At 45.8% G+C, this 21517-nt stretch overlaps 1 protein-coding gene across 1 annotated transcript in view; it reads right to left on the bottom strand.

Annotated features, from left to right (window-relative positions):
- MYO5B (myosin VB) overlaps positions 1-21517 on the bottom strand; it is a gene marked incomplete at its 5' end in the record, with an annotated part of 152437 nt that overhangs the window by 44458 nt on the left and 86462 nt on the right. The window contains 5 exons of the mRNA XM_082497611.1: positions 537-776; positions 2968-3124; positions 5721-5932; positions 7205-7316; positions 16452-16538. Of these exons, the coding sequence (XP_082353737.1) occupies positions 537-776; positions 2968-3124; positions 5721-5932; positions 7205-7316; positions 16452-16538 (808 nt within the window). The remainder of the gene's footprint in view (positions 1-536; positions 777-2967; positions 3125-5720; positions 5933-7204; positions 7317-16451; positions 16539-21517) is intronic.

Consider the following 21517-nt stretch of genomic DNA (forward strand, 5'->3'; position numbering starts at 1 on the left):
AGTTGTTGCGTCTAGTAACACAAACACGCTCAAACTACTTCGCAAAGTGAGTTATTTACCCAATTTACCTTTTACCTTCCAGGTGATGTGACTCACAAGGCATACGGTTCAATACAACAAGCTGTGGCAGAGGCTCTGCATCCTCAGTGCTTGCAAAGCCAAAAGTGTAATGGCCAAAGCCTCTTTGACATAGGGATCCCACGTGGAGCTGGTTTGGGTTTTTAAGCAAGAGGTTTCAAAATTGCCCAATTTTATCTTCCTGCACCGAGTTGTCTTGGGCAGCTCTCAACAATTACAATGCAGCTTTTGCTTCTTACTGACTTTGCTCTCCAGACAACGAGGTGGAGACCCAAGATCCAAGTGTATCTGCAAGGTGGTGTCCCACCCTTACAAGCGTCTGGCCAGCAGAAGGCTCCCACCACCACGACATCCTTCCCAGTCATCACGGGAAGACAAAATCCTTCCCAGGAAGGACAAGACAAGAGAGGGAAAGCAGAAGCAGTACCACACTTGTCCCAGCACATCTCAGGACGTACCTGCTCATCGATCTTCCTTTGGAGCTGGACCACTTTGTTCTCCATGCCAATGTTAAGCTTCTTCAGGTGCTGCGCTGAGCGGGCCTCGATCTTCAGCGCCTTCAGCTGCTGCTTGGCCTTCATGCGTCGGTAGTAGCACTGCAGGACAATGGTGGCACCCCTGACCCGGCGGAAGCGAGTGCGCGCCAGCCAACCACGGGCGTACTTCTGGAGGATGGTGGCTTTGTGCTCCGCAAGGATCTATAAAATGGGACAATCAAGGGAGAAAAGTCACCTGTAAATGTAGCAGGAGCCCTGGTTTGACTGCAACATGGCACCCAACATTCCCCAATCTGCCTTCAAAAGGGTTTCTCCAAGCAGGAGTGTCCTGGTAGGTACTTTAACCCCCTCTCCTGGGGGTTTCTCCAGTCACTGCGCTCAACCGATGCAGGCAGGACACATCCAGTCCTCTCTTAGGAGATACACGGCTCTCTTTAGAGAGAGCCAAGACCTGCTTGGCCATTTCAGAGGGGATACGAGCCTGGCTGGTGAGTAGCGGACTCAATGGGGACAGGGGACATGCGGGCTCAAGTGAGACTTCACGGATCACCTTGAATAATACACGGATCCACAAGATCCATAGCTAGCAGAATAAATAGCCACCACCAGACACATCAATGCTTAGCAGTAAACGTACTCTCCCTTCAGCTTCAGGTATAACTCACACCAGAACAGGATTTTAGTTGTTTTCCACCTCTGCATTACAATAATTTATAGTGCAGACAAACGCTGTGTTGGTGGGATTTCTTATCATATGGATAACCTTCAGATAAAACCCTGGAGTCTTTTCACTACAGTCGGCAGCCAGTTCTCTTGCATGATTCAATTTCTAGAAACTTCTGGCTGGTTTTGTGAAACTTCCGGCGCTTTTGCGTTGGATTTCTCCCCCTAAATTTACAGCAGTATTTGCAGTAGGTGGCAGTTCAATTCCTTCCTCCAAAACTGAAGGCTGACATATCAGAGATACAACCAGCATGTTGTTAATAACCTTCTTACGTTGATCTATGCCGCAGTATTATGAGGAAAGAAATACCAGGAGAATTTAAAGATTACAAGACACTTTGCTGTTATTACTTTGGGATAAGTTGTATCAGAAACGGTACCGTATCAGCTTCTCTTACAAATCTTTTGTTTCACCCTAAGGCTTTCTTTGCACTCGCAAATTTGAATTCAGGATAAAGGGATTGTGCGACCTTAGGATGCGGTAGGAGTTACTTTGTCTGAAATGAGCTTTGTACGTCTCCAGCCTTGGCGCTCTTACAGACAGAGAAAGCTGGAGGTGCCCGAAGAGCTAGAAGAAACCCTACTAATATTGCCTTCGGGACCTATTCCAGCCTTACAGCAAAGTCTTGGTGGGCACTAGTCATGCCCTGACCCCACGGAGCATCACCTGCACCTCTGCATCTGTTGCCGAGCATACACGTGAACCGACACCTATATCCGACACCTATATCCACGTGCTCCAGAGATTAATGATCAGGCCTGACCTTCAGCCAACTTCTACACCCTCTTGAGATTTTGGCTTGTCTTGAATCTCAGAGAATTTAAATGCTGGACCAGCTGATCCCCTTGCAGCGGCTTCCGATTTAAAAAATAGATGCTGAAAAAGCAGTTGCAGCACAAATTCCTGATCCCCAGCATCCAGCTGCTCTGGTTTGGAGGACATCCCTGATCTCTCCGGTGGGTCACCGGGTGTCCGGGTAACCTCCATCACCTCCAGGCTCTCCCCTCCTGACTCATCACGCCTCTGACTTCTTCAAGTAACCCTGATGATAACAATTAGGCATAAATTTAGGTGACTACCAAAGTCAGGCTGGATCTGAGGAGTGGACAGAAGATTCCCCAAAGCTGTTCTCAGTTTCCTGACAGAAGATTTCTCATTGTATCACTTGCTGTCATCAAACCTTTACTTCCTTGCTTTCCGCTCCTGGTTTAACTCAGAAAGCTAACGGACAGAACTAATTAAAGAGGGATTTACATCAATAAACGACTTGATGCCTTCCATGACAGACCCCACCGATCTTCCTGCCGTACTGCAAACGGCACCTGCAGCACTGCTTAAACACAAATTCAGTTTTGCCAGGGAGGGTTGGCAGAGTACGGGTTAGATCAAATGACATTTCCAGATTTCCACAATGCCTCCCGGCATCCGAATGACTGACTTCATTGAGCTGCTCTGCTGAGGTGCTGCTGCCAAAATCATTTTCGCTTGCACAGTTTTAAATGGCAACGCTCGCCGTCAACGCGTGCTCTCCAGAAACACCAGAGGCAGTCGGTTTCACAAAACATCAAACCGGCCACAGTAAATACGTCGCCGTGCTATGCCAGTGGAGGTAAATCTAAAGGCTCGTTCTACTCTTTTCTAATGCAAAGACACTCCGTGGGGTCATACCTTGTGATAAATCCTCCTGACAAACATGCCCCGAGCAAAAGCCTGAATGGTGATGGTTGCGTTGCGGACCCTCTGGAAAGCTCGGAGGATCCGCAGCATTCGGTACTGCTTCTGGAAGACGATGGCAGCTCTCGTCCTCCTCAGGTGCTCGGCAAGCCTGCAAAACACAAGAAAAAGGTTAGCAGTGAAACTAAACTCCCCTTCTTTTTGTCATAATAAGTTTTAAACTGGACAGAGAGAAAGACCTTTTGTCCAAAAGCAGCTTGATGGCATTCAAGAAAGAGCATCCCAGCAGTAGGGCTAAGAAAAGAGCAGCTGCTAACATGTCTCTCTCAGAATAATGGGAACACGTATGCAATCGGACAGCATCCATGGCACCCAGAAGCACTGGAAGCAGAAATCAACACACCTCATTATTCCTGAACAGCATTAAAAACAAATATTTTCCAGCTTTTTTCCTTGGTTTGAACTCACTGCCTTACGTGGTTGAGCCAATCAACGCCCAGGTTGGCTCCATCACTTCCCTAACTATAAAAAGCAAGCGTCGCATGGGGTACCTACCCCGGTGAAAACAACAGCAAATTGATTTGACATTTAAACCGGTGTGCACTGGTTTGGCAACGTTCGTGAGCAGAGCTCCGAGCAATTCACAGAGAGTAAATAACGAGGGATGTGGTCAGCTCCGTGCCACTTTGCCCCCATTCTCTAACCGAATTAATGCTGTTACACAGGTTAATAAATGCCCATAAAACCTCCATTTAATTTGATAATTAGCTTGTTTTGCTGAATTTATGATTCATTTATTGCTCTCAGCATGAAGCATTATATAGATAGCTGATGCACTTCTTTATTTTGTGAAACGCATAACAAAACTAAAAGAGCAGTATCAGATCGGCTTATATATTCTCTTCGTCAAGGCCAATGGTTTCTCATTAGGACCCACTGAACCAGAGCTTATTAAAGAGGACAAGGGATGGTCCGTTTCCAAAGAGAAGAGAAAGGAGTTATTCAGATGACATCCAACCCTATAAAACCAGAGCGAAGAGCTGAACTGGAAAATCCTGTTGAAGAAACACTGCAGCAGGTGGTTTCTGCTGCTTTCAGCCCCTCTTTTAGCTCACACCCCGTCACTTTGACATCACCAGGGATTCCTCCTCTCCTCCTCAGAGGGATGATGGGCTGATGCACAGTCAGATACAGAGTCCAAGTCTGTAGGTGCACATGGAGAGCCCACCAGAGAGGCTAAAAGTTAATCGTTGACGCTCCCTTTTTCTTAAGTCTTCCTCTTATTGCTTAGGACAGGTTTGCCTTGTCTCCAAGTCAGCTGTAAGACTGCCGAGAGGGACCCGCAGCCATGAGCCAAGAGAACCAAGAGAAGTACATGAACCTCTGAGGACAAGAAAAATCTGTGCTTGTTTGAGACCTTCTCATCCCTGGATTCTCCGTGATGCCAATCCTTTTCCAAAGCGCTCGTAGTACCACAAACTCGGTTATCTCTGATATTCTTCCAAAATACAGAATGATTTAGAGGAAATCCTTGGAAGGAACATGGAAGTTCTTCACCTTCTGTTGCTCCAATAAATGTTAGAAATCAACGCTCATCCAGCAATCAGGAGTGAAGAAGTGACTGTGCAGGAGCCTTGTAGCATACAGGCAGCATCTCACGTTGCCCAAGTGCAAGCGGAGTTCATTGGGCTGCAGATTAGGTTTCAGCCCTTCTTATGGGCAGATGCTAACTCGGAGCCAGGGAGAACATTGCTGCTCCAAACCAAACAACATAGCTAACACACCACAGCTTCTCTAAGCAGAAAAGAAGAAGGGAAACAAAGCTGAAAGGACCCAAACCTGCTCCTTGTTCCTATCTGCAAAGTGCCTGAAGCCAGCTTGGCTAGATGCAGGACAACGGCAGTGTTTGACATGAGTAAGGGACACAAGATGCAAGGTGACCTGTATGTTGGGATGCTATAACATCGCTTTGCTGCTCCCTCACACCCATCCCAGTTCTGCTGCCAGCAGCCTGCTCTCCATCCAGTGCAGTGTTATCTACAGAAACCCCAGCGAGCCACCGACGCGAGGAAGCCTGAGGTTCCTCCCCGCCGAGATTTAAACGTCGAGCTCTATTATCCTGTACTGTAAATAGCCCCACTGCCAGTGATTTGGAGTGTTTTTTCTCATTACAAAGGATACAGTAAATCAATTCCGAGAACTCCCCGTGGATACCAAGGAGGCACAAACCCGGCCCCTGCAGAAAACGACTGCATAACAACTAGCAAAGTGCTCACTGGCCGATCCAAACGCCCTCTGCCAGAAGTAGTCCCAGAAAAATATTAGTTCTGTGAAACACTTTCACCTAAATATCTCAGAGTGTTGCAGTCATCTGATTACAGCCCAGCTGCCTATGCTATAGCCCTGGCCCAGCACCTAGAAATTAAATCAATATAGATATGAAATCAGTTTGAGGCAAAGAGTTTTGATCTTTTGCCCCCGAATACAGGTGGGGAGAGGGGCCAGGAACAAGTCCTGACATCAGCACAGAAACTTTCACCATAGCGATACCTACATGCACAATCCGGGTCTTGTCTTTACCGGCTGAAAGACAACACCCTATGCAGAGCATTTTCAATGTTTCTCCTGTGAAACCCCCAAGTTTAAGGTCTACAAGATGGAACAGATTGATAAATACAAGTGCCCAGAAATGGTTTTCCACTTGACCTCCCAGCTAGCCCTTCCTCAGAGGGCTTCCAAGGACCCACCTCCGCGCCAGGTGCCCGCGCGTGTAGCGCTGGACGACGACTGCAGCTTGTCTCAGCCTTTTGTACTTGACCCTCTGCAGCCAGCCCCGCACGGTCTTCTGAATCATGATTGTGGCAGCTCTGAACTTATCCGCTCGCAGTTTCTCCAGATATGCCACCTGGCCTGCACGGAAAAAGATCTTGGTACGTCCAAACTGGAACTTGTCTGGATCCTTTTCAAAAGCATAAAGGAAACTAAATTTAATTAAGGCAAACATTTTTATTTTTCTTTCAGTCTATGTTGCTCAGTAGATACAGATTAAAAGACCCACTTCGAATCAAATTTATCAGCTCAGCTCATATCTCTTGTTAATTGGGTGATGAAGATACTATTAGACTCCAAACTACTTGAGCTTCTATATACCCATTGAGGAAGGCAGCACTACAAATCAGTCTTAAGTTTCATATATGTACACAAATTTTGAATGGTTTTTGGTTTGGGGGGGTGGGGTGGGTTTTTTTGGTGTGTGTTTGTTTAGTGTGCGTTCGTTGTTTTTGGTTTTTTTTTTTGTTTGTTTGTTTGTTTGTTTTAAAATTAAATAGAGCAATGAAGCCAGAGGGCTTCAAGAAAAGATTTCTGTCTTGAAAAGATTAATGCTTATAGATATAAAGTCATACATGCGCTGCAAACGGCTCTGCAGCCAAGATAAACACTTGGTGCATAAGGAGAAAGGCTTTTGCAGAGGAGAAGCCAATCGAGTAAATTCCTCAAAATCCCGCAAGGAAAACGAGGATCAAAAATTAAAATCTGGCTAAGATGCTGTGCGCATTCTGGGCTGGCTCAACAGCAAGACAACGGGAAGAAACCTTTGCGTGCACATTTGCGATTTAAAAATAACACACACGTGTCTAAGTAGAAAGGTTTTGGCGAAGAGAGGTGGCAAAGACTTCTTATTTGCTTAAGGGAAAAAAAGTCCCAAACTGTGGGATGCTTTTTCTACACCCTAGTGGCCAATAAATTCTCCCACATGTCAAGATAGGGCAATTATTGCATTTTTCTCTTACTCATTTGCACAGAGATGTGTAATGATGGGGTGACAGAACCGACTTTGACTAAGGTTCATGATAGGTACACAGCGTCCAAAGTTGGACCTCTAAAACGCACTCCAGCTATCGTTAGCCAAAATCAGGTGGGGTTGGAGGGCTGAGTTTTCTGGAGATGGCCAGTTGTTTATATACAGTCGGTGACAAACTCTGGATTTCACCAGCACTGAAATAGTATGTTCAGCTTGGCTGCAATCAAGAGATCCCATGTCACACTTGCTCTCACCACCTCCTTGCAAGACTACCTCATTTTGGGAAAAGCCCCAGGCTGCCTAGACTGAATAAGCACCTGCACGAGCAAGAGGTGAAGTAGGAGCAAGGAGAGCAATTCAGATCATATCAAAGCCACGAGCTTCCATGCTATAAAAAAAATCATTGCCGACGGTTTGGTCCCAGCTCACCTTAATGAGGTCTTCCAACAGGGTCTGACAGATCTGCTTCTTGTCGTTCTTAGAGAGGTCTCTCTTTTTCATAAGAACACGATACCTATTGAAAAAGTCGTGGTAGGACCACCTGAAAGCAAAGCATACACAGGATTAGTCTGCATGCCCGGCATTATTTCCTCAAAATAAAGTGTTTGGAGTCATAGATGAGTCAAAATACAAAACACTTGTATGGAGGGATCTCTCACCACTACCCTCAGCCATCCAAAAGGAGCTAGGTGGCCCCAAACCTGACACCCCAGTCTCAGCCTGCCACCGAACGCCCTTATCAGTGAGTTTCAACCCTGGAACTGGAAGGCCATGGATCACCTTGTTTTCATTCCTCCTGATGTGCTTCCCAAGCTGCTGCATTTTACCAGTCAAATGCAACAATGCTGTTCCCTTTGGAAAGGATAGGCTAATTTTCAAGAAATCACAGATCTCCTGATTCGGCCAAAGAAAAATTTTAAAAGCAATACTGATAATATGATAGAGAACGAATCAAATAAGCTCTTCTTTATCATATTTTTCTAAACTCTGTTGACTTTGAATCAATTCATTCACTAATCGCTCTGGCCTGTGGCTGAGACCCTTAAAACAAACACAAAATCTTTGGACTCTGAAAAGACAAAGCAGCCACTTGGGAGATGCTTCACTGTCACCAGCAGTGAAGTTTCCAAACATGTAACGCTAATTAAAGGAAATAGAGCGCTGTATCTTACTTCTAGGAAGTATCATCTCCTGCCGCTGCTGTTAGACGTAGAGCCTGCAATCTGGATCCTGAAATTGGTTCAGCATCTGCCAAGTTTCAGCCTTCTCCAAATTAACACAGTGAGTTACGGACTCCTCAAACCCGGAGTTTTTAATTAAAACATTAGGCATTTCCAGCACTGTCAAGTAGGGCCATCGTTATTTCAAAAAAATATGCATAACAGACATCAAAGGAAGATGGGAGAGAATTGCAGAGATTTTGATTTCTGCCCTCACTCAATGAAACCATCTGTGAGCCTGATCCTCACCCACATGGATGTTCTGGCAGCTAAGATGAGCAGCCATACGGGAACACCTCCTTCTCCACCCAGCAGCCCCAGGCACGCTTTTTTTTTTTTGTGTTATTACACCCAATTCTTCCTATTTTTCCACTTCCAGAGATCAAGAGTAGGGGGTAGAAAGGCAAAATAAATGGCAAAGGGCCAGAGCGATGCTTGTCACCGGTCCTTACGCTTGGCCACTCTGCAGTGGTGGGACTGGGTGAGACATCACACCACTTGAACACCTCTCAGTGTTCAAGACCGCCGTCTCTATAAAATACTTCATAGAATAGAACCGCATAGTTCAGCTGGAAGCGATCTACAACGATCATCTAGTCCAACTGCCGATATAATCCCTAATGAAACTTCTTGAAGGCTGGAAGCTGGGATATTTGGTAAGACGGGCGTACCAGAAATACAGTACATATTTCAAAATACATGGCCAACAGTTTGACATCAGTCCAGAAAACGCAGCAGGGGAGGAAAGCCAGTTTGATTAAAAGCAATACTCCAATTAAAAGAGCACAGCAGAAGAAATTGTTTACAATGAGAATGAAGGGAGAAAAAGCAAAAAGAAAATGGACCGCTGAGGCTTGGGAAGTGCCACACCATTCCTGCATGGACATGTAGCACCCAGGCCACCTTTTGCAAAGAATATGGGAATGGCAGAAACTAAAGAGAGTCCTTAATATTGTTCCTGAAGCAAAAGGTAAGACGGAGGACTCCTGAAGACAGGAGCAAGAGGGAAATTGTGATGAGAGGATTTCCCATGCTCAGATTGCTCAGAGTAGCACTGGAGTAGCCGGATTTAGTGATGACTTCCATCCCTACCTACATGGGCTAGTCCTGGGGCCAAGACTACTCACCCTCAAATAACCAAAAGTATTGGATTATCACTAAAAAAACCAAGATATCTGCTACGGGGAGCTCTCTGTGGGGTAAGGTACAGCAAAACAACTCAAAGATTACGCATGGCTTGTGTCACGTAAGGTTTAAGCATAAACTTGTTTTCCCTCTATTTTCCAAATGCTTTCGTTTTATAATTACATTTCCCAGTTTGTACCCGCACCTTAATGCTTTTGGCTTCGTGCAAATAAAACCCGTTTTCATTTTAAGCATGTCTGAGGCTTTACAGAGCTCCAAATCAAACCTGAGAGAAGCCGAGCAGGCAGTGCCCGAGGCACACAGCGAAGCGCGCGATGCTGGAGACCTTCTCCTGGCTCAGGTATAACTCAAGCCCAGGAGAGCTTGGGGAAGGGGGGAGAAAAGAAAAGGAGGGAGGATTCCAATTAACCTGCCAGAGTCAGTTTAGGGGCTGATATTATTAACTGCCGCTGTTCGGAGGAAGAAATCCTCCTGCAGTTGTCACCCAGGCTCCTCTGGCAAAGAGCAGACGGCGAACAGGCAACACGCGTCACGGAGGCACGGGTCCAAACTGGGCAGAAAGCAGCAAAATCCATCATCTTCCCTCACCGCGAGAGAGGTGGAGATCCCACAGATCAAGAGTCAGACACCTGCAGAAATTCCTTAAAAAGAGATCATAAATCACTGTATAAAGGATCTTTTTTCAGAGCCTCATTTTACGGGGTGGTAAAAACTGATTTTCCACTTATTTTCATTTGAGCCCACCGTTAACACAGATAACTCACTCTTTAGGATTAAGCATCACACGAAACATTGGAAGTGGCAGGGAATACGCTCCCTGATTGATGTCACGGTGTTTTGCTGGGCTGGTGGCATCCATAGTCCTCTATGTCACCTCTATCCACATCTCCCAAAGGTTCACAGCCAAACGCTGCACCTCCACGGCTCAGCATCGCTTCACCCTTTGCTGCGACGAGACCGCTCTCGCCATCCTCGCTGATTTAACAGGAGATGACAGTCCTGAGATCACACCGCTTGTATTATTGTCCACAGAATAGCAAGACAAAAGCTCTGCCGTGCACGGGGCTCAGCTGGTCCATCAGGAGTTTCACTGGAATATTTTCAGTCCCAGTTCACAAGCAAAAGAAAGCCGCAGAGGTTCAGAGGTGCTGTTACAGGATCCCCCTCCCAAGAAATGAACAATTAAAGCACTCAGGTTTAGTGTAGCACATCTGGTTAAACCACTTCAGGTTTAAAGCAGTATAAAATTACCTTACAGCTATGCGCTTCGAGGGAAAGAAACGTGATGCCCCAACCCTACCTACAAGGGAGAGATCTCTGGCACAGAAATACCGAAGCTCAACGCTTTGGCACACGCACACACTTCTTTTAAATTCTTCTGCACATATATGTCTTTCGGTTTAGGTTCAACATCTGCATCTTCAGCAGAGAAAAGGAAAAAGAGAAAACCCACTTCCCCTCCTGCTAGATCACAAAGCGATTCCTGGCACGAGACAAAAGCTGTGCCACGTTACCCCACATTTTAGCAGGGCAGGACAGGTTATGGGAAGGTTATACCTCAGTTCGACTCGTTGACGGGTAAAAAATGAAAAGCAGACCTCGGGTTTTCAGGATGCTGCCACACAACACGGTCACGCTTCATCGCTAGGAGCTGCAAAGCACCGAGGGCCACTAAATAAATAAAATTCCTTATAATGATCAAGTTATAAGATCCAGACGGGTGGTGTAGGCGAAGAGCTGTAACCAGGAGGAGGATTTTTATACCCGCACAACTGAGCGGGTCACGAAAGGGAAGAGGCAATAAAAGGAACGGAAGGACACAGGGAAAAATAACTTATGCCTATGAAAAAACAAACCAAACCAAAACAAAACACAACCCTCCTTGGGCTTGAGCAGCAAGGAGGATGCTCGAGGGCTTGGCCAGGAGCAGGAGACTTTGTCTTCTAAAGGAAACAGAGGAATAGAGTCATAACACAGGCCAAAAATTAAGCTTTGTATCTGTGGTTTAAAAACCAAGATTTGGATGCTTTACGCAAAACCGGGTGAAAAGCAAAGGGGCTGCTCCTACCCAAAATTGCGGGGCTACGAACACAAGAGCATCCCTCAAGCTGCAGAGCCAGAAGGATTAATTACAACCTTGCAATTAAAAGGGAGGGCTCGGGTAAGAAACCCTGACTCCTGAGGAAGCCGCTGAAAAGCATCTCTCCAAGCAGTCAGCAACCGCCCAAAATATCCCCAACCTATTGTTTGAGGGTGATTACAGCGATGCTATTTCAGCAGCACTGAACGAAGAGCTGAAAGCAGGAGTTATAATACGAGCTTGAAGTTTTTACGACTTAACCATAAAAAGGTTTCTTTTGGTGGCCTAAAATTACCCAATGTAAATTCTTTCCAATAAGGGTAAATAAATTCATCACTCCCCATCACCCAAAACCGTCCCAGCGACCGTCTGCCGAGCAAACCCGGTTTCGCGTAAGAACTCCTGCCAGCACCACGCGGTACCGTCCCCTGAAGGGATCAATATTTTACAGCAGTAAGGAGCTGGACTACATCGATCTTTCTAGAGGAGCCGAAGCCTGTTTGGGGGCACGCAGGTTGAATATCTGAGTCAAGATTTGACACGAAATTATTTTGGAAACTGCGGGTCAGGGAGAAAATTTCTCTTGCCTTGTTTACCGCAGCAGAACAGATTTGCCTTTCAATTACCTCTAAACCACGCAGGCTTGGCATGGCTTGAAATTATCCGGAATATATTCAAAGAACAGAATGAAGGGGGTTGGGGGGTGGGGAACCCTCTGTGTTTATGTACTACCTTTGTTGGGAGCGGGGGGAGCGGGCAAACAGAACTGCTGGTAGCCAAAGTCATCTATAGGTTTTGTTTCCCTGAAGCGACTGCGAGACAGCTAAAGGCAATTATAAAAAAAAAAATAATGATGTTATATCCAAGGATGCCCATGATACATTTCAATTATGAATGTTCAATGTTTATAGAGTTTAGCAGCTGTGATTTCATACTGAATTGATACAAAGACGCTGCATCTGACAGCTCCAGCAACCAGAGGAAGCAGACAAAAGCCAAAAATACTTAAATGATAAATTTCATACATAACAATTACAATGAGAGTATTTTGGAGAGACTGCAATGACAACGTTATTCAGAGCGACTGCCCGGTGGGAGACCACTGCCGTTGTACCACTGCCTGGAAACCATCAGAACCAGCCAGAAGAAAAATGTCGTTCTGACAAAATGCGAGTTAAAAACTTGTTTTAAAGAGTATTTTGTTATTAATGGAGATCTGCACCAATTAATTCTCTACTGACAATCTTTAAGTAGCCGGTTTCTACAAAGAAGATGAATGGTTTTATAGTACAGTGATATTTTCCATGCTTTACCCACAGAAGGTGATGATAGATTTACTATCTACACATCTAAGACAGTCCATTCATCACAGTCATTTACGTACATCCTAACAAATACATTTCCTAACTGCCGCGTAACATTTCAAACCAAATGATACATTTTCAATTTAGTTGAGATAGCTGCAGAGTGCAACGTCCCATGGAAATGATAAAATAAAGCCGGGCGTACCCAAAGCGGGGAGCACCGCCTCCATCTTTCAGTGGGAATATATCATGTCTTACATGGGTTAAAGAACACTAAAAGCTTATAAAACTTACTATTTTTCTTAAAGGAACCAGGTAAAAACACTATCGGATCCCCAAAGCATTTGATTCTTCAACCCATAAAGTAACTGTGATGGAGAAGCATGAAACAACAGCAGAAGGTGGCTTTATCCAGAGATCTCTGACCCAAAGCCACATCACTCTCAGAAGTTACTCCTGTGACAGCGCGCTGGAAAATATTCAGATGTAAGTACTACAGAATGAAAATAAACATTTTCTCCTGTTTCTGCAATAAAAGTTCTCTCAAGATAAAACATTTCGAAAATTCCCTGTTGCTCTAAAGGTAAATTGCTTACACCCACGTGAAGCAAAACTCCCAAAGATCAAGTTTTCCACCATTACTTTAAGTGGTTTAAATTCATAGCCTTCACACAGGGTTTAAATTTAAAGCAATGACCCTCCTTTTTTGTTTTATCCTTAATCAACCATTATAGTCTGACTTGTCTCAAACTATAAGGAAATACAGAGGAATAATCAGCGCTCACTGTGATGAAAACCGAGACAGATCGCACGGATGTAAAAACACAGAAAGAACTAAACCACCTATTACATTTCCCGCAAAATAAGATGCTGTGGAAGCAGCTTTTGCCAAGCTGGCTTATAAAACCGGTTCAAATATACAGATTATTCAGTCTTTTAATGATGTTACCCAACTCCTGCATCTGGATCTTCAAGACTGGAATTTTATGACCAAGGAGGGTGAAGAACTATCAGAAGCGAGTGTCTCATTTCATACAGAGTTGTTGCTGTACACCATTATCTTCTAGAAATAATAAAATAAACAAAAATCTGCCCTTGAAGCATCCCAAACGCTGAACTGGAGAAGGTCACTCTGAAAGGCTGAAATAGCTATTTACACCCCTTTTTTTTTTTCTTTCTTCCCTGGAGGAAAAACAAAAGCTGACAAGTTGCAGTGATGGAAGAGTTCTGTATCCTTAGTGTCCTGGGAAAAAAGATCTCATAACCAAAAGCCCACAAGCAGAGCCAAAAGCATCCCTTTTGAGGTTTTCAGGATGGAGCGGTCTTCGCAACGGTCAATTATTTGCCATAAATAGACTTTGGCTGGTCTCCAGGTGCTGCAGTGGTTTCTCCTCTCCTCACTTACTAATTACACGTTGATTTTAGTGCCATAGAGTCTAAACTGCAGAGTTAAGCAAGCCGAGATGGAAAAACGCTACAAGTTGTTAGGAAAATTGTGAACGGAGGGGAACAGGGTATCGCTGCAGCTATGCCAAGACCAATAGCAAAATCCATGGATGAGCCTCAAGTCAGAGCTCCCCAAACCTCCCCTGCGACCCAAAACTGCAGAGCCAGGAGCCCCCCTCCGGCACGGGGAGCACGACCACTTGCTTCAGGAGATGAAAACCGCCTTTCTGTGGCCTTTTCCAAATGAAACCACAGCTGTTTCACTGCTTTAGGGCTTTCACTTCAAGAAGGATTTGACCTCTCAGCTACTTTAACGCAGAAGATAATAAAAGAGCCGATGCGCGGGCTGGTTTTTAATTTCCCACTGTGCCTCAGCAGAGATCATGTAATTTCGGAGCAACTTTTTAAGAGTTACCACAAATGTCTCGAAGACTTCAAAGATGGGAGCCAAAGCTGGTGCTGGGGCTTCTAACAGGGCTGGACCTCCAACAGGAGGACCCAAATCTCCTCTGCCACTGTCCCACACTGGCAGAGGAAAGAGACAAATTGTTTTCCATGAAACGATTCTTCTTTTTCTTTATTTTTCTTTTTTTCTTTCCTTCTTAAGGAGTTGAGCTCAGCCAGCCAGGGAGATCCCCATCACCAGTTTTTACCCGTCCATGGAGATCACTGGCCAACAGAGGTTTTCCATGGCCTAAGCGTAGCAGAGCCACCTCATGTCAAGACGCGGAAGCTGTCATCAGTCGTCAGAGGCTCTCTGCAGCTTTACAGGGGATGAGAGTAACTGGTAAGGCAGCACACTCCTCCCCAAAAACCAGGATGGGGCGTTTCTCGTGGCGTTCAGCATCACACTCAGCCGACTCTTTACTGAGCGTATTTATAACTCCTTTGTTCCATATAAAAAAGCTGACGGCTATGCTGACATTAACACAAAGCTGCTTGGCACCAAAAGGCAATAGATGCATTTTTAGAATTATTTGCCCTTGTCATCTTCAGGGCTTATTTATAGTTTCTGTTTTCTGATTTATTAGGTCCTAAAAACCTCTTCGGAATTTTGTATCACAATCAGCAAAGAGCCACACCACCCATAACCTTTCCTTTTTAAGATGCAAGAGTTTGAAGGCCAGTACGCTTTGGATGCGCGGGGTGCAAGTCTGCAACGATAATTTACAACCCTTATTTTCTTTCTCTGCAAGTATAATCAAAATTTTTTTGGCTGAAATGACTACTGCAGCAGGAAAAAAAAAAAAAAAACGAACAACCAAAAAGTAAGCAAACAGGGAAGAAGTCCTCTAGGGCAACGCTTGCTTCAAGGCAAAATGGGTGCAGAGGATATAAAGCCATTATTTTGCTACTTGCTGTCCACCTCTGTATGGGATCAAAGCTGGATTCCTTTATCTGCCACGCACCAGAATTTTCAGAGTTTTCACCACAGCATGTTACTTCTCAGGACCAAACCGAAAGCACCAGCTGAAACGCAGGACATGATGCAACACACCCTCCAGAAGCCCCACTTTGCAGCTCATCGCTTGATAATGAATCTCTTATATTTGCAGAACCGAGGAGCTTAATGGGGGGTTTTTGCAAAATGAAAAAGATATAAAAAGGAAAAAATCCATCCCGATATAAACAGAACTAAATAAACCCTGTTTGTTCTGAAAACATTAGTGTTTTCTTCTCCCTCCCTTGCCCCAGATAATCACAGAATTGTCTGGGTTGGAAGGGACCTTGAAGACCATCAAGTCCAACCGTCAACCTAACACTGCCAAAACTACCACTGAACCACCTCCCTCAGCACCACACCTACACATCTTTTAAATACCTCCAGGAATGGTGACTCCACCACTGCCCCAGGCAGCCTGTTCCAATGCTTGACAACCCTTTCCATGAAGAACTTCTTCCTAATATCCATCCTAAACCTCCCCTGGTGCAACTTGAGGCCGTTTCCTCTTGTCTTGTAGCCTGTTCCTTGGGAGCAGAGACCGCCCCCCCTCGCTACCCCCTCCTTTCAGGGAGCTGTAGAGAGCGAGGTGGTCTCCCCTCAGCCTCCTTTTCTCCAGGCTGAACACCCACAGGTCCCTCAGCCGCTCCTCATCAGACATGTGCTCCAGACCCCTCACCAGCTCCGTTGCCCTTCTCTGGACACGCTCCAGCACCTCAATGGCTTTCTTGTCGTGAGGGGCCCAAAACTGAACACAGCACTTGAGGTGGGGCCTCACCAGTGCCCAGTACAGGGGGACAATCGCTGCCCCAGTCCTGCTGGCCACACTATTCCTGATACACGCTATTGGCCTTCTTGGCCACCTGGGCCCACTGCTGGCTCATGTTCAGCCGTCTCTCAACCAACATCCCCAGGTCCTTCTCCCCCGGGCAGCTTTCCAGTCACTCTTCCCCAAGCCTGTAGCGCTGCATGAGGTTGTCATACTTGCGGAGTAAATCACCAAAAAGCATAATGTCATGCCAAATTCCCAGGACAGTACCTGGACGGGAAGCCAGCTGCACTGATGCGGATGGTCTCCAGCACTCCACAAGCTCTCAGCTGCTGCACCGCTCTCTTCGGATCAAATCTGCAATTATATTTAAGATAGAGATTAACACAGTGAGGAGGAACCCACATCATCAACCTACCTGATAGTGACTCTTTTGGGGTCAGGAATTAGCTTCCAATTCATGGAAAAAAGCTCTGCTCTCCTCTTTAGTATAGCGGCTCAAGAAACCCATACATCCACGGATAGTTTTTGGCCGTACCTGTTCCCTTGCAGACCTCAGTATAACCACAAATCCCACACCTTGCTTTGCAAACAGGCTGCATAGATGTCACATGTTCTCTCTCCACGTCACAAGACGTTGTACTTTTCAAGTGCAACGGACCTTGCTGTTGCCCTCTCATCAATGCCAAGCGCTACTCTTGGGACAAGACGACAATCTGCTGCTATTAGTCTCCACAGCCATAATCTACCCAACTACGTAAAGCAACACAATTACTATAGAGAAAGGGACAGGCCACCCCACCACAAGCTGCTTGATGAACCAGACAGCAGTACTTTTGCAGCTATCAGGGCAATAACATATTTGCAGAAAAAAAATCCAATTCAACAGCAAAATAAATCTGATGTATTAAATTCCATACCAAAACTGGGTAATTAACAGGTTCCACGGGTTTGCAGACCATTAAGTTTACCAAGAACAGTGGTGCTCATGTTCCAAACAAAGAGCTTTGGTAGGTGTCACATGGAAATTCAAAGGTATTTCTGCTCTCAGCTGTCAGCCCTCCTCTTTTTAGCTGGCATTACCCCTTACCGCTGGCATCTCATTTCCATCAGTAATTTGCTCCGAAAAACCACGTGCCAACTTCCAGCTGGACACCTGGGCTGTGCTCTCTCTGGTTCCTGGCATGAACCTACTTTCAGATCGGTCTCTCTTTGCAGAGAGCGCAGGTACCAGCATCCCCCATCACTCCTCCCTCCTTCCATCCCCGACACAGAACACACAAAGAGGTCCCAGCTCTCCTTCTCAAGACACTGGACTCTGGAAGAGGTCACTGGATCAAGCTTGGACTCCTAAGATGTAGATGTCCATAGTTAGGTTTCCAGAACAAGGATGAGGAACAAAAACTTCTCAGGTACTTGCTTGTCCCTTCCTGAAAACCCAAGGTATTCACAACCGTGTGTCAAGACCGCATCAATAATTCTGCTCGGCTTTCGCTGCGCAAAAGCAGCATAAAAAATAGGCCCCTGGTACTTTGTGCATTTTGAAATTCCCCAGACCTGTCAAATCTACAGCAAGTTATTCACTACAACACCACAAACACCACGCAGGGTGGAAAAAAAAAAAAGAAAAAAAAAAAATCAGTTTTGGCTGTCACTTGCTTCAAGGAAGAATCCACAAGGGTACAATTTCCATAACAATAAATAATAAACAGGACCGGTAGATGGATGGGGAAGCTTCAGTCCTGGAGGATCCCACGGCAATCTACATTGTAGATGAGGGGAACTTTCTGCAACGTGGCCAAGCTCTGCTCAGCAGGGGTGAAATGCAATCATTTATCAGCCAGGACCCTCTCTAGCAACAACTCCAGCTACAGCCTGAGGCTGAAATAAAGAACTTAAAAGTGGGACAATACAGATTATGATGAACTTCTTTTCTTTGCCGTGGCAGGCAGAAGCACCCAGCAGGTTTCTTTTGGCCTGGAAATCCAAGTGAGAGATCACAAACCCTGCCTGAAACAGAATTTGGAAGGAATATCGTCAGAGGTACAAGCTGAAGTCATGTGCTTCCCTTGCACCTCTCTCTTTGAAGTCTTCTCCATGAGGGATCAACCTCAAATGCAGGCTGCAGTCAGATGCTGCAAATATCACTGTGCGGTGCCAACTCTTCCTCCAGGCTGGCAGTCTGACACCCCTCACCTCCCGAAGAAACAAATCTTACGTTTGTACCAAGATGTGAAGGAGGAATGAGAGCAATGCAGGGTGCAAGAGACCTCAGGTGGTCTCTAGTCCAACCCTCAACGCTCAAAAGCCGAAGCAGCTATAGGGGCAGACCAGGTTGGTCAGGGCTTTATCCAGTCAAGGGCTGAAAACTGTAAAAGACTGAGGTTCCACAACCTCTCTGGGCACCTTGCTCCACTGACAGACTGTCCTCACAGATAGAAAAAAAAAAAAAGTTTCCTTATTTTCAGGCTGAACCTCTCACTTCAATTTGTAGCCACTGATTCCTGTACTCCCACCACTCACCACTGTGAAGAGCCTGGCTTTGTCCTCTTGGTAAGCTCCTGTAAGTACTGGAAGGCTGCTATTACATCCCTTCTCCAGGCTAAACATCTCATTTTAGCAAAAACATGATATTTTTCAGCTCACAAGAATGTTATGTTTTAGGAAGAGAAAAAAGGTCCGTGGTTTTTCACCGAACAATGAACATAACACCGAGTGTTCTGCATGCTACGAGATACCACTTCAACGCTAACCCAGAGTGGTGCCACTGATGTTTCATTTCACTGATGCCTCTGGGCACTGTGTATTTTTCAGCACAAGTGCCTCTGAAGTGCAGACTCCTGCAATCACAGAAGGGTTTGGGTTGGAAGGGACCTTGAAGATCATCTAGTACCACCCCCCTGCCCTGGGCAGGGACACCTCCCACCAGACCAGCTTGCTCCAAGCCCCATCCAACCTGGCCTTGAACTCCTCCAGGGATGGGGCAGCCACAGCTTCTCTGGGCAACTTGTTCCAGTGTCTCACCACCCTCACAGGGAAGAATTTCGTCCTAATATCTCATCTAAATCTCCCCTCTTCCAGTTTGAAGACATTCCCCCTTGTCCTATCACTACATGCCCTGGTAAAAAGTCCTTCCCCAGCTCTCCTGTAGCCCCTTTAGGGACTGGAAGGCTGCAGTAAGGTCTCCCCAGAGCCTTCTCTTCTCCAGACTGAACCCCCCCACCTCTCCCAGCCTGTCCTCCCAGCAGAGGGGCTCCAGCCCTCCCAGCATCTCCGTGGCCTCCCCTGGACCCGCTCCAACAGGTCCATGTCCTTCTTCTGTTGAGGACTCCAGACTACTGCTGCTGACTACAGACATACAACTGCACACTGCTCCTCCAGAATCATTCTTGTGTCTATTTTGGTTTGCCCTTTGTTCCCAAAATCCTGAGCTTTGACAACTCTGATATTTGCCAGATGGGGAGCACTGCATTGGACCAAGACATCACTCAAACTGAGCAGACACAATCATAATTATCCTCCTGGTATTTGTTACCCATAACATCTTAGAAGTACAACTGAGTTCATTTAGATAATTACTGCACCTTGACAACCAGGGGCTTGCACATTTATAGAACAATATTAAGTGTATCCTGAGCATCACGTGAAAAACTGAATCGCAAAGTTAAAGGCAAAGAAATGAAGATGGATGGGCTGAAAGTAGAGCCGAGTAGGGACATGGAGTCTTGGAAACACCCTTTGGAAAGGTGAAGCCATTTCACCATGCAGAGCATCTACCACACTCCCACTACAGAAAGTTAGAAAATACTTTTGTGCTTTACCTAAAGAAAGCAATCAAACAAAAAGCGTAATCCAGAATTTCATTTCAATGGACAACCTCTGAAATAGCCAACAAGAGACTGGAGCCCTGAGCATCTCCACTACCTACAAAGCAGTGCATGAAATAGATACAACCGACCACAACCGCCGTCCCAGCAGACGGCCAACATTGTCTTCTCCAGAGCTGTTAACTAATCATCTAATGAATCAATCAAATATAAGCCAGTTCCTGAATGTCTTCTAACCACTAACACCCTTCGCTTTGCTATTTTCAGGGGGAGAAGAGTCAAGTCAGGGAAGCTTCCTGGTGGATCTACATCTGCCAGTATACCATGACCAAGGGTGAACCTGTTTATGGATGCTTCATCCTCCTTTGCAGGATGCTGTTGGAGCCATCTTCTGCGCTCCGAGGTGGCACCGTGCTCACCGGGAGCACTCAGACTGCATTGGATCAGCTGGAGGGCAATGCCTCCCTGCTTACTGGTTATAATTGTAACCCCGCTTTCTTAAATGTCACCACCTGCAGTTTACGCCAGGGCCTTTAGAAGACTTCACAATAAGGTCTATGTGGTCCCTGTTAACGGCCAAGCTTTTTTTGGAGTTCCAGGGAACAAAACTGGGCACAAATACATTATCTAAGAGGTCAAAGGCGGCTGACAGCTATTTGCTTGCAATGTTCACAGCTTGCGATACACCTCTGAACTACGGAGGAAGATCAAGACTGGGTTTTTGCTTCCGCTGTTTGCTCACCTGGAAACCTGCCTGAAGTAGATACAAGTCACGCCTTCACTTTTTCCACATTTATTTGGAAGCACCAAGACATTTTTCTTCAGTTTACAAGCCATTTTGCAAGCACACTACTTATCTTCACTTTTTCATCCCTTTCTCTGCTTCTTTTCACTGTTTAGCACTGTAACTATTTAAATCAAAGAGATTCCAAGATGAAATTGTACAAAGACCCTATTACGGCAAAGCAAGGATGCTCAGTATTAGCAGAGTACATCTACGAATTACTAGGACCTACATTAGTCTTCATTTCAGGGGCATAAAACCCAAGAAAAGCAATTCCAGGAAACTACAGGGACCTTCCAGTTATAGGAACAGCATCACAAGAGACGCAATCTCTTTAGCTAAGAGGAAAAGTCCAAAGAACACTCTGTGGCTGTAATCCTGAACACATTTGCTCATCTTGGGTCTTTTGAGGCTGAAGAAAAGACGACTGAGGGAGGATTTTGTCAATACTTAAAAATACTTAAAGGGAGGGTGCCAGAGGGATGGGAAACAGTCTTTTTTCAGTGGTGCCCACTGACAGGACAAGAGGGAACGGGCACAAACTTGAACGTAGGAAGTTCCATCTGAACATGAGGAGGAATTTCTTTCCTGTGAGGGTGGCAGAGCACTGGCAGAGGCTGCCCAGAGCGGTGGGGGAGTCTCCCCCTCTGGAGACATTCCAAACCCACCTGGACGTGTCCTGTGCCACTGCTGGAGGTGCCCCAGCTCTGGCAGGAGGTGGCACT

This window comes from Vanellus vanellus (assembly GCF_965231255.1).
Source record: "Vanellus vanellus genome assembly, chromosome: Z".
Lineage (NCBI taxonomy): Eukaryota > Metazoa > Chordata > Aves > Charadriiformes > Charadriidae > Vanellus > Vanellus vanellus.